This window comes from Schistocerca cancellata, chromosome 1 (assembly GCF_023864275.1).
Source record: "Schistocerca cancellata isolate TAMUIC-IGC-003103 chromosome 1, iqSchCanc2.1, whole genome shotgun sequence".
In the NCBI taxonomy this organism is placed as follows: Eukaryota; Metazoa; Arthropoda; class Insecta; order Orthoptera; family Acrididae; genus Schistocerca; species Schistocerca cancellata.
The window spans coordinates 1,033,016,589-1,033,030,464 of record NC_064626.1 but is presented as its reverse complement, the minus strand read 5'-3'; the positions used below and the strand labels follow the sequence as shown (position 1 = coordinate 1,033,030,464).

Here is a 13,876-nt window from a genome sequence, read left to right as displayed (position 1 = left end):
GTGGCTGCACCTCTCCTCTGAGAACCGCTTGCCTGGTAAAAATAAGCTACTGGCGACAGATCGGGGCTCTCGTCCTTGGCCGCGTTTTGGCAGGTGTTTGCAAAGTGGCGAACTGGCCGAACCACCGTGTTTGATATTGAGTCACGCGCGCGGCAGGGAAACGATCGCAGAATGGCCATGGCTCTGTTCGCTAGCAATTTAACGCGAGGTTGCACTGCATGTGAGTACTTGCTTAACGAGTTCCTCGCGTGTTTCAACGTCATCGGCGTTGCGCGGAAATCGTCGATCGGATCTTGCAACGAGACTTAGGAGAAAGCATCATCGACCGTCGTCTAATGACAAGAGCACTTCGAACACTGACACATAGTCGGTAAGCATTTTCTTGTGTTCTGTTAACACATTTTTTAGCTTTGCTCGTGTGGTGTGCGCATTTGGAGTGAAAACCTAACGGGGAAAAAAGCAGATAACAAAGATGAAGATCAAAACTTTGTTCAAAGTTCCACGATCACACACATTTTGTAACAGGAAACATAGTGTGTTAAATGCGTTACAGCTCTTAAGGAGCTAATACTGACTATTTATTACTGTTACACTTGTACTTAGAGGATACCACAGTTTTCAGCAGCTAGGGACCATATATTCTTGTCTGGCTGTTTGGTTCATCTACATCTACATCTACATGGATACTCTGCAAATCACATTTAAGTGCCTGGCAGTGGGCTCATCGAACCACCTTCACAATTCTCTATTATTCCAATCTCGTATAGCGCGCGGAAAGAATGAACACCTATATCTTTCCGTACGAACTCTGATTTCCCTTATTTTATCGTGGTGGTCGTTCCGCCCTATGTGGGTCGGCGTCAAAAAAATATTTTCGCATTCTGAGGAGAAAGTTGGTGATTGGAATTTCGTGAGAAGATTCCGTCGCAACGGAAAACGCCTTTCTTTTAAGGATTTCCAGCCCAAATCCTGTATCATTTCTATGATACTCTCTCCCATATTTCGCGATAATACAAAACGTGCTGCCTTTCTTTGAACTTTTTCGATGTACTCCGTCAGTCCTATCTGGTAAGGATCCCACACCGCCAGTAGTATTCTAAAAGAAGACGGACAAGCATAGCGTAGGCAGTCTCCTTAGTAGGTCTGTTACATTTTGTAAGTGTCCTGCCAATGAAACACAGTCTTTGGTTAGCCTTCCTCACAACATTTTCTATGTTTTCCTTCCAATTTAAGTTGTTCGTAATTGTAACACCTAGGTATTCAGTTGAATTAACGGGTTTTAGATTAGACTGATTTATCGTGTAACCGAAATTTAACGAGTTCCTTTCAGCACTCATGTGGAGACCTCACACTTTTCGTTATTTAGGGTCAACTGCCACTTTTCGCACCATTCAGATATTTTTTCTAAATCGTTTTGCAGTTTGTTTTGATCTTCTGATGACTTTATTAGTCGATAAACGACAGCGTCATCTGCAAACAACCGAAGACGGCTGCTCAGATTGTCTCCCAAATCGTTTATATAGATAAGGAACAGCAAAGGGCCTATAACACTACCGTGGGGAACGCCTGAAATCACTTCTCTTTTACTCGATGACTTTCCGTCAATTACTACGAACTGTGACCTCTCTGGCAGGAAATCGCAAATCCAGTCACATAACTGAGGCGATATTCCATAAGCACGCAATTTCACTACGATCCGCTTGTGTGGTACAGTGTCAAAAGCATTCCTGAAATCTAAAAATACGGAATCGATCTGAAATATCTTGTCAATAGCACTCAGCACTTCATGTGAATAAAGACCTAGTTGTGTTTCACAGGAACGATGTTTTCTAAACCCATGTTGACTGTGTGTCAATAGAGCGTTTTCTTCGAGGTAATTCATAATGTTCGAACACAATATATGTTCCAAAATCCTGCTGCATATCGACGTTAACGATAAGGGCCTGTAGTTAAGTGGATTACTACTACTATCTTTCGTGAATATTGGTGTGACTGGTGCAAGTTTCCACTCTTTGGATACGGATCTTTCGTCGAGCGAACGGTTGTATATGATTGTTAAGTATGGAGCTAATGCATCAGGATACTCTGAAAGGAACCTAATTGTCATACGGTCTGGACCAGAAGATTTGTTTTTATTAAGTGATTTTGCTTCAGTACTCGGAGGATATTTACTCCTATGTTACTGATGTTGGCAGCTGTTCTCGATTCGAATTCTGGAATATTTACTTCGTCTTCTTTTGTGAAGGCATTTCGGAAGGTTGTGTTTAGTAACTCTGCTTTGGCAGCACTGTCTTCGATAGTATCTCCATTGCTATCGCGCAGAGAAGGCATTGATTGTTTCTTGCCGCTAACATACTTCACATACGACAAGAATCTCTTTGGATTTTCTGCCAGGTTTCGAGACAAAGTTTCGTTCTGGCAACTATTATAAGCATCTCGCATTGAAGGCCGCGCTAAATTTCGAGCTTCTCTAAAAGATCGCCAGTCTTGGGGATTTTGCGTCTGTTTAAATTTGGCGTGTTGGTTTCGTTGTTTCTATCAGCTCGGAGACCAGGGCTGCGGTTACCGTGTAATGTTGTTGCATTAATTTTTTCTGAAAGCGCTGCTGATATTGAAGATAATAAAAGCGGGTTAAAACCCGTGAGCTATCTGGGGAAGTTATCCTTGAATTACTGAGCAACTGTTTCACCAGGTGTCCAGTCTAGCTTATCAAATTGCCAACCAGACTAACATTAGTTATAAACTTTTAATAGTCATCTTAAGACAACCAGTGATATATATATATATACATATCAAGAGAATTTAAATAAAAAGAAAGAAATCAGTTTATATTAGGAAATTTATTTTAACTTTGATCATTGTTCCGTTAAAATTTCAGCACATTAAACTTGATTCATAACTAAACTGGTGCCTTATTTAGGATTGTGAAAATGTGAGTTGGTAAACTTATGGAACACATCAAATATAGAGCCAAGATTGGGAGACTGCATACAACACTGCATTCATAAAATAACACACGAAGAACGTTGAAACATATGCAAGAGGAAATTAACCACAACCAACCGATTCAATTTTCACCCAAAGAAGTTACGTTCGTAGCGCAATCCTGTCCGTCATGAAACACTGGTATACTAAATTCATACTAACTCTCTGTGAAACCTTACACAAAGAGTGTAGCTCCACAATAATTTTGATAATTAAAATAAATCACATCGAAACACAAATTACAAAAGAAAAACCTCGAACTGGTTACTATCGTCTTACTATCAACCTGATGGGTCAAACAATTGTATAAGCACGTGGTACTGGTCTCACAAAGTACACCCCACGTGGGTTGAACATTAAGAAAAGTTGCTATATTGGAAAATATTGTCAAGACGAGACGTTATAATCTCTCGCACATTCGCATTTAAGATTGATGATCTTAGTTAGAGTTACGGATCATCCACACGTGGTTCCACTTTACTCACAAAGTAGTGACAAAGCAACTACTGGAAGATATTCTGAACTTCACACTCACACTGCATTGCAATTTAAGATAACATTCGATATTTTAGATCTAAACCTGAAATAAAGGTGATTAAATTTTCAGTTAGGCTGAACTTAAGAAATCAATTGTCCTACGGACTTAGCAGAGACACGCTTAGCCGGAGATCTTACCACTTCAGACACTCGCCGCAGATGGACTGCCGGGGCCCCTACCGAGGGTGCTTAACAGATACAAACGGAAGTGACCAGACAGGCAGCTTCCTATACCAACATGACAAGGGACGGACAGGACAATACTAAGAATAGAAACCTCTTTGCTTTTAGAAAGCGTAGCTACCTGTTCCGACGTTGGTCCTACTGTTCTCTAGCAGACAGGCTTGTCTGCTACCATCAAGCATGTAGCTGGAAGTACATTTGCTCATTCATCCTTTCACACAGAAGGGAAGGGGGATGACAGTATCTTATCATATACAGTACATAAAAGAAAGCGGATGTAGGTTCCGTATGAGACTGTGTGACATGAATTACATATAAACTGTGTTTTAAAGTGCAGTAGTGTGACAGATCGTTCTTGATTATGTGTCAGAGTAATAAGTTCCACTGCTCAGTCTCCTCCCAGATAGTCAGAAACACCACAGTAAATTTAGAAGTGGAATGTATGCCGTAAATGACAACAGTTTTAAGAAATTAACATGAAAGGAATCCAACAGAGACCTTTCAACCGTTGACGTCGCATCACAGACAGGAGCGCCTGCGATTGTGTACTCAACTACGAACCTGGGTGCACGAATGGCAAGACGCCATTTTTTCGGATGAATCCAGGTTCTGTTTACAGCATCATGATGGTCGCATCCGTGTTTGGTGACATCGCGGTGAACGCACATTGGAAGCGTGTATTCGTCTTCGCCATACTGGCGTATCACCCGGTGTGATGGTATGGGGTGCCATTGGTTACACGTCTCGGTCACCTCTTGTTCGCACTGATGGCACTTTGAACAGTGGACGTTACATTTCAGATGTGTTACGACCCGTGGCTCTGCCCTTCAAGAGATACCTGCGAAACCCTACATTTCAGCAGGATAATGCACGACCGCATGTTGCAGGTCCTGTACGAGCCTTTCTGGATACAGAAAATGTTCGACTGCTGCCCTGGCCAGCACATTCTCCAGATCTCACACCAAATGGAAACGTCTGTTCAATGGTGGCCGAGCAACTGGCTCGTCACAATACGCCAGTCACTACTCTTGATGAACTGTGGTATCGTGTTGAAGCTGCATGGGCAGCTGTACCTGTACACGCCATCTAAGCTCTGTTTGACTCAATGCCCAGGCGTATCAAGGCCGTTATTACGGCCAGAGATGGTTGTTCTGGGTACTAATTTCTCGGGTTCTATGCACCCAAACTGCGTGAAAATGTAATCACATGTCAGTTCTAGTATAATATATTTGTCCAATGAATACCCGTTTATCATCTGCATTTCTTCTTGGTGTAGCAATTTTAATGGCCAGTAGTGTAGTTAGTTAGATGTTCCATGGATCATTCGAACAATTTTTTTATCCAAAAGATGTGAAAAGAGTCAGTTTACAGGATAGCGTTAACATTAATGAACGCATTATTATTTTATTCCTGCTCATGTAACTGCACGTAAAAACAGGATTCTTTTCTGCCTACCAGTTTTGAAGTAGGAATTCGTGGGTGGTTCTGATCGGGAAGGAAGGCTATCGACACTGACCACAGACGATATGTCCTGGCGGTCGAGGAGCTGACTCGCAGGAATGGCAGGTTTTCCCATGATGAGGACGTTCACACACCGGTACTCGAATGGCCTCGTCGCCGAGGAACGAATTCATATCGTCGAGGAACTGGACCACTGGTATAACGCTTCGACACTTGCTTACAGAGCATTAGTGACCGTGTTGAAAAATAGTGTCGTGTATCTGTGTCTCCTTGACATGTAGTGCAGCATTCAGTAAAAGTCACATTGTCTGCCATAATAATGTGCTGATTACTTTCTGACGTCCCCTCGTAGTAGTGAGAAGCGATGTGAAATGGAAGATCATGAACACGAATGGAAGACAGATTTGTTGAAAAGGTTCCTGGAAAGAGCAACGCATCTGTAAAAAATGTTCAAATGTGTACGAGTTCCTAAGGAACCAAGCTCCTGAAATCATCGGTCCCTAGACTTACACATTACTTTAACTTAAACTAACTTATGCTAAGAACGACACACACACACCCATGCCAGAGGGAGGACTCGAACCTCCGGTGGGAGTGGCCGCGCAATCTGTGACATGGCGTCTCTAACCGCGCGGCACGTGTGATATAAATCGTATACAAGAAGCTAGTGGGACCATTTCTAGAATATTGTTACAGAGTTTGGTGTCTCGGGACACAGATCGTAATACATGGACTGAAATTGCACCTTTACCGAAAAACCACCGTAGGCAAATTCTGTTTGATTCTTTTTTTTTTTTTAACACTATGGGACTTAACATCTATGGTCATCAGTCCCCTAGAACTTAGAACTACTTAAACCTAACTAACCTAAGGACAGCACACAACACCCAGCCATCACGAGGCAGAGAAAATCCCTGACCCCGCCGGGAATCGAACCCGGGTATGGGAAGCGAGAACGCTACCACACGACCACGAGATGCGGGCAAATTCTGTTTGAGTTTCAAGGGTGGCGTCTCTTATGCTTAAAGTCATTGTAGTGTTTTTTTCTTTTTTTTGCATTGTGGTAGGTGGGAATTACCTGCTTAAAAACTATTATTGCCGCTTACTGGCACTTTTATACCAGTACGATGGTGATTCTGTTCTATGATGCGGTTCGGACGGAAGTCTGGTGTATGTGATCCAATTTTTCAGTGCTATATGTGATCAGGGTATCATATTGTAAAATTTGATTTTCTCTGTCACACGTACGCTGAGTTACAGTCATTGAAGGTTACTTGACATATTCCTGTTTTGTTGAATTTATATGAAGTTGTGCAGTGTTTGTAATCTTGCTTTCCAGTGTCAACATTCATCACTTTGTTTATGTTATAGAAAGTTTCTCTCTTCATCTCATATAGACGTAAAATTTGCCTGGTTAAACCAGTATCTGAGGAAACACTTTCTTTTAGAGACATATCTCTTTCGCATTTTTAATAGCAAAAGCCGCAAATCAACACTCGTCTCGAAGTACAGAGTTCTCGTGGCATCAATCGCGCCCATGGAAGTTAAAATACATTCTGATGTCCTTCACAGAATAGATTAGATGAGATTCATTCAAATGAAACCTGGTCAGTGCGTCTACCTTTGCCTTACACGTAAGATCGCACCACGTAACTGCGGGTATGGTGGCGCCATCAATTGGTAGAGAGACTGACGCGCGCGCACCGTTTGATATTGCATAGCGCCAGTGTGGTTTCACGCCGAAGAGAAGGTGGTCACACACGTTATCATCACTACCGAACATGTAAGCGGGTAAGCAGGAACAACGAGGAGTGATTCGATTTTTGGCGGCGGAGGGAGCTGGAGGCCGTGAAATATATCGACGGTGAGTACAGTCTGAATCGTTCAAGTGTTGTGGAATGGCGCAAACGGTTCCATTAGGGGCGCGAGTCGCTGAAAGACGATGCTCGTCCTGGACAGCCTCGTCGTGTCATCACATCGGAAATGGTTGCGGAAGTGAACGCTTTAGTCTTGGACAACCGCAGAATCACCGTGGAAGAGATCCATCGGTTACTGGGTGTTAGAGTGGGCACCGCCCACACCATAAAGCATCAACCATTGAACTTGCGAAAAATCTATGCGCAGTGAGTTCTCCACCAACTGACCGTCGCACAGCGTAATACTCGAATGGCGCTGTCTCTGAGTCATCTGCAACGTTATCATGAGGAGAAATACGGCTTTCTGTCGCGTATTGTCACAGGTGACGAAACATGGTGTCACCATTTTGAACCGGAAAGCAAGTGTCAGAGCAAGCAGTGGAAACATGCGACTTTACCACCTCCAAAAAAATCAAAGGCCGGAACATCCACCGTACAGACCAGACCTTTCATCGTCTGACTTTAGAGTGTTTGGACCTCTAAAACAAGCTATTCGCGGACATCGATTCGAGACGGAAGACGAAATGTGTGATTGGGTCCAGGCCTGGATCCGGCAGCAGCCTACCAACTTCTTGAAGGATGGAATCGACCGGCTGGTGTCGAAATGGGATAAATGTGCCAACAGTTTTGGTGACTATTTCTGAGTATGTGTAGTGTGTATAACTACATTTTTGAGTTGATAAAATGGTTACCGTTACGTTACACTAGTTACCGGGTTTCATTTGGATGAGACTTATAACCCAATCTAACCTCTTTGAACCCCGCCAAAAACAGACGAAGGAGATCGGGTGCACTGTGACCAAGCTGTCGGACGATGTTATCGCGCGATCTCTGGAGGCGGGGTCTGAGATTCGCTGTCGATGCCTCTGTGAACGCACCCTTATGCTAGTCATTTTCCCTTTCTAAATACACGAGTGGATTGGATAGACAGTCAATAGTATTGGTACAAAGTAGCCTCCGCCATACACTGTATATGTGTTGCAGAGTACTTGTAACTGTAAGTAAAGAAATAATTATAACTCCACCTCACTACTGCTGTGATCTTGTTCATGTGTAAATAACCGAGGTGACTGCTGCTTGTTTGCAATCAGATGTATGTACACGTGCACGCACGGTTACAACCGAGACCTTGCGACCTGTCTCTCGCGGAAACGGTGTCCTTGACGACCTCACGTCGCGACCTCGCCGAGGCTGCATCGTCAGCTGTTGGAGCTCCAAGCGTGCTTGGCGGTGGCGCCAGAGACTTTGCTGAGGCGGCATCGTCTCTGCACAGTGCAGTAGGCAAGTGACGCCCACTCACAGCTAGCTGCATCACTGCGATCAGAGTCACTGCCGCCAGGGCGACGCGGGTCGCGGTGCACGGAGAGCGCTTCCTAGCGGCGGGGTAAAACAGGGTGCGTTGCGTCCTATGTCAGGGTGCTGGGAGTCCGAGAGCGTCTGTCTGGAATCAAACAGACTGCAATCATTTTATAATGTATAGCTTTTATTTGTTATTATACCTTGAAATACGTGCACTTCATTCACCATCCAGTGCTCGTACTTCATATTTCTAATCCCAGCATTCTATGGGTTGCCTGATTTATTTGACGATTTTTACAGTTTGACTCACACTGATCTGTGAGAGGAGCTTGGCGCCAGGAATTTTCTTTATTTTTGGGCGAGGGCAGCAGTCTTCCTAGCAGCCATGATGGCTTCTCGTTTCCCATCCTTTTTCCGATCGCCGGGGTAGCACGTGGTGTCGTTTGAAAGTTCAGTAGTGGCCAAAGTTTCTCCTGTTCTCAGTTCCCCAACCTGCCTTACTAACATTGTTGTTGTTGTGGTCTTCAGTCCTGAGACTGGTTTGTTGCAGCTCTCCATGCTACTCTGTCCTGTGCAAGCTTCTTCATCTCCCAGTACTTACTGCAACCTACGTCCTTCTGAATCTGCTTAATGTATTCATCTCTTGGTCTCCCTATACGATTTTTACCCTCCACGCTGCCCTCCAATACTAAATTGCTGATCCCTTGATGCCTCAGATCATGCCCTACCAACCGGCCCCGTCTTCTTGTCAAGTTGTGCCACAAACTCCTCTTCTCCCCTATTCTACTCAGTACCTCCTCATTAATTACGTGATCTACCCATCTAATCTTCAGCATTCTTCTGTGGCATCACATTTCGAAAGCTTCTATTCTCTTCTTGTCCAAACTATTTATCGTCCATGTTTCACTTCCATACATGGCTACACTCCATACAAATACTTTCAGAAACGACTTCCTGACACTTAAATCTATACTAGATGTTAACAAATTCCTCTTCTTCAGAAACGCTTTCCTTGCCATTGCCAGTCTACATTTTATATCCTCTCTACTTCGACCATCATCAGTTATTTTGCTCCCCAAATAGCAAAACTCCTTTACCACTTTAAGTGTCTCATTTCCTAATCTAATTCCCTCAGCATCACCTGACTTAATTCGACTACATTCCATTATCCTCGTTTTACTTTTGTTGATGATCATCTTATACCCTCCTTTTAAGACACTGTCCATTCCGTTCAACTGCTCTTCCAAGTCCGCCGGACGAAGTGGCCGTGCGGTTCTAGGCGCTGCAGTCTCGAACCGCGAGACCGCTACGGTCGCAGGTTCGAATCCTGCCTCGGGCATGGATGTGTGTGATATCCTTAGGTTAGTTAGGTTTAACTAGTTCTAAGTTCTAGGGGACTGATAACCTCAGAAGTTCAGTCCCATAGTGCTCAGAGCCATTTGAACCATTCTTCCAATTCCTTTGCTGTCTCTGGCACAATTACAATGTCATCGGCGAATCTCAAAGTTTTTATTTCTTCGCCATGGATTTTAATACCTACTCCGAATTTTTCTTTTGTTTCCTTTACTGCTTGCTCAATATACAGATTGAATAACACCGGGGACAGGCTATAACCCTGTCTCACTCCCTTCCCAACCACTGCTTCCCTTTCATGCCCCTCGACTCTTATAACTGCATCTGGTTTCTGTACAAATTGTAAATAGCCTTTCGCTCCCTGTATTTTACCCCTGCCAGTCAACATTGTCAAAAGGTTTCTCTAAGTCTACAAATGCTAGAAACGTAGGTTTGCCTTTCCTTAATCTTTCTTCTAAGACAAGGCGTAAGGGCAGTATTGCCTCACGTGTTCCAACATTTCTACGGAATCCATACTGATCTTCCCCGAGGTCGACTTCTACCAGTTTTTCCATTCATCTATAAAGAATTCGAGTTAGTATTTTGCAGCTGTGACTTATTAAACTGATAGTTCGGTAAGTTTCACATCTGTCAACACCTGCTTTCTTTAGGACTGGAATTATTATATTCTTCTTGAAGTCTGAGGGTATTTCGCCTGTCTCATACATCTTGCTCACCAGATGGTAGAGTTTTGTCATGACTGGCTCTCCCAAGGCCGTCAGTAGTTCTAATAGAATGTTGTCTACTCCCGGGGCCTTGTTTCGACTCAGGTCTTTCAGCGCTCTTACCAACCTTGTAACTGCTATTTCTGCTCGATTTTAACGTTGCGAGGTCGCCTCCCTGTGAAATTCGGGCCCTATAATTGGCCAGTTCAGGAGCGAGCCCGTTTTTCGCGGGTAGGCGCCAACCGCGGGTGGATAGTGGACAAAGGGCAGTAGTTCAGTTCTGGTGTGACCGTGCTGGAGAGCGGAGGTGCTGCTTCCAGGAGATGAAGTTCGGTAAGCACGAGCACCGACGTGCCCTGTAGATTCGCGCCCTGCGGCCCAGAGGGAGCCTTATAGGTCATTGTGAACAGTTTCGCGTCTTGCGGGTTTTATTCCTTTAGTACTTGAGGCTACCCAGCGACTCACACACAGTAGCATCTTTCTTAGTCTTTGGCTGATCGATGGTGGTGGTCGTTGCATGCCTGCAACCCCTTCCTTGAGTAAATTGGCCCCCATTTGATAATACGACGATCGTTACTAAAATTGCTTTACTCCTGCTATCGTGGCTTGTTATGAACGTACGTTGGGGCACGCTGCTGAACTCGAATCTTTCTTCCCCCACCCCCATTTGGTTGTATTAGTGTTCGATTTTCAACTGTTTCATAAATGAGTCCTTTAATCTTACATTCTCCCTTTCATTAGGTGAAATCACCCCTAGTGTGACAGAATAATGCAGAACTATAAAGGCTGCTATAAGGTCGTGCAGGTCTCGCGGCATTAACGATAGGATAAAGAGTCAATATCGCGTGGCTGGCACTACCATTGCACGCATGGCACCGATAATAGTAATAATCATTTCCTATTATTACCCATTGATAAACTGGGAAGTGTTCACGGCTCAGTGTGAGTACGTGAGCACTAAATCCACTTGATGTGGTGGAAGTAGTGGCCTCTGTTTTAGCTTGCTGGTTTAGACAAAAGATCAAAAATCAAAGCCCCTACAGCAAGTAATATTAACCTGAAAATAACGAGCCACCGCTTTTAACCTCTACATCTGCATCAACACTACGCAAGTCACCTGAATATATGGCGAAGCGTACTTCTGGTGCCCCTTTTCCCTGTTCCACGAGGGAATCATGTCGGTGAGCCTCTGTATTAGTTCTGAGGGGATGAAGTCCCATACTCCTTGGCAGAGCGTAGGGCAGGCTGTTCCAGCACGTCGGCTCCGTTGTGAGCCGCGGGGCGCTCCCTGCTCCAGGCAGCCGCGTCGCTCGCTGTGAGCATTCCAGTGGGCCGGCACGCCGGCACGTGGCACGGCTGGCTGAGGCAGGCGGCAAGGCAAGCGTTTTGATGTGCCAGCTGCGTCTTACAAGATCGACAACCTCATGCTCTTAGCTGCTAAGGCATGGTGACATACGATGTTCAGGAAATAAATAAGAAACAACTGTTTTACAAGAAATTGCATACTAAATTTGTTGGGCTTCTGTAGCCTGACATTTTCTTTTCATTACAAGATCGGAAATAACAGGCGTCAAAGTGTTCGCAGCGTTAATGCAGTTGATGGTCTACATTGTTACACCCTGAAGAAACGAATGTTCCTTACTTTTTACTCTTTTCGTTGCTGAGAAAAGCTGCTCACAACAATACGTAGAACCAAACATGCACATGATCTGAGCGGCATTGTTGTGAAGCTTCGGATTTTTTTTTTTTTTTTGCTGTAATGCAAAATACCATCATGACAAATCCAACGTGTTGTAGTACCTCTCTTTCAACGAAGTTGAATTTTGCAAATCAATAATCTCCAATTGAAGTGACGATGACAAGTCATCGGGGGAAACTGAAAAAGGAGTGCTGAACACCTTAAGTTCCATTCCCAAACTAGTGAGGTCTCAGAATCGTGTTTCAAACTACGTGATGAGCTGCTTTAACTTTGCTTGGTAATCGCCGAAAGTAAGCAAGACGAATGAAGAACGTTAAATGTCTTACTCATCTGCCTCTCAAATAAACGTAACTTTTCCATGAACGCTTTGATCAATAGTGTTTTCTCCGCTCTCATTCACCTGAAAATTATAAACGCGTTACAGAACACGAACTATATTGCATGTTTTGATACCCTCCGTATTACGAAACCGTTTTTAAACTTACGTCTCCTGGTATGTCGTTCTTAAGCCTGGCTACCAGTTCTCTGCGTGCAATGCCTTCTACCTGATCGCAGTGTGCCGTGTGAAGACGTGTATAATGTCGTTGTATATTGTACCTCTTCGCAGAATTAAATACTTTGTGTCATACAAGACACTGCGGACGACCATCCCTCTCAATGAATAGAAAGGTATCCTCCAATAGAGGTACAGGGCTCCCGCCCCTAGTCATAGCTGTCATCGAACACGGATTATTGCGTCAGTTGGGGCTGCATGAGGCCAGGGGGCAGTGTGTTCGCTTTCCCCCTCCACGCGGGCTCCGAGCTGCCGCAGTGAGAGCTCCGGAGCGCTCCGGCTCCCTGGAGCTCGGTTGGAACAGCCTGGCGTAGGGGAACGATGCGGGTGACCGGCACCGCCGTACTAGACAAGGTCGTAGTGGTGGTGGTTTGCCATTGCCTTCCTCCGACCGTAAAGGGGATGAATGATGATTATGAAGACGACCCAACAACACCCAGTCATCTCGAGCCAGGTGAAAATCCCTGACCCCGCCGGGAATCGAACCGGGACCCCGTGCGCGGGAAGCGAGAACGCTACCGCGAGACCACGAGCTGTGTACGTATTAGTTCTAATTTCTCGAATTTTTTCATCGTGGTCATTTCGCGATATGTATGTGGGAGGAAGTAATGTGTTGTCCTACACATCCTGGAAAATATTCTCCCAAAATTTCAATAGCAGACCTCTCCCTGACGCACAACGCTTCTCTTGTACCGTCTGCCACTGGAGTTTGTGGAGCATCTCTTGTAACGCTTTTGCCCCCACTAAACGATCCGGTGACGAAACGCGCCGCTCTTCATTAGATCTTCTGTATCTCCTCTATCAATCCTACCCTGGAAGGGTTTCAAATTGATGAGCAATACGCAAGAACCGGTCGAACAAGTGTCTTGTAAGTCACTTCTTTCGTGGATGAGTTACATTTCAAGATCATTCCTACAAATCTCACTTTTACTTTCGCTTTTCCTATTATTTGTTTCATATGAACATTCCGGATAAGATCGCCCTGGATGGTTATTCTTATACCGGGTGATCCATTGATAGTGACCGGGCCAAATATCTCAAGAAATAAGCATCAAACGAAAAAACTACAAAGAACAAATCTTTAGCTTGAAGGAGGAAACCAGATGTTGCTATGGTTGGCCCGCTAGATGGTGCTGCCATAGGTCAAACGGATGTCAACTGCGTTTCTTTAAATAGGAACCCCCAT

At 44.5% G+C, this 13,876-nt stretch overlaps 1 protein-coding gene across 1 annotated transcript in view; it reads left to right on the top strand.

Annotated features, from left to right (window-relative positions):
* The first annotated feature begins 317 nt into the window (after positions 1–317).
* LOC126089609 (uncharacterized) overlaps positions 318–13,876 on the top strand; it is a 446,663-nt gene continuing 433,104 nt past the window's right edge. Inside the window, exon 1 of the mRNA XM_049906923.1 lies at positions 318–370. Within this exon, the coding sequence (XP_049762880.1) occupies positions 336–370 (35 nt within the window). The 5' untranslated portion in view covers positions 318–335. The remainder of the gene's footprint in view (positions 371–13,876) is intronic.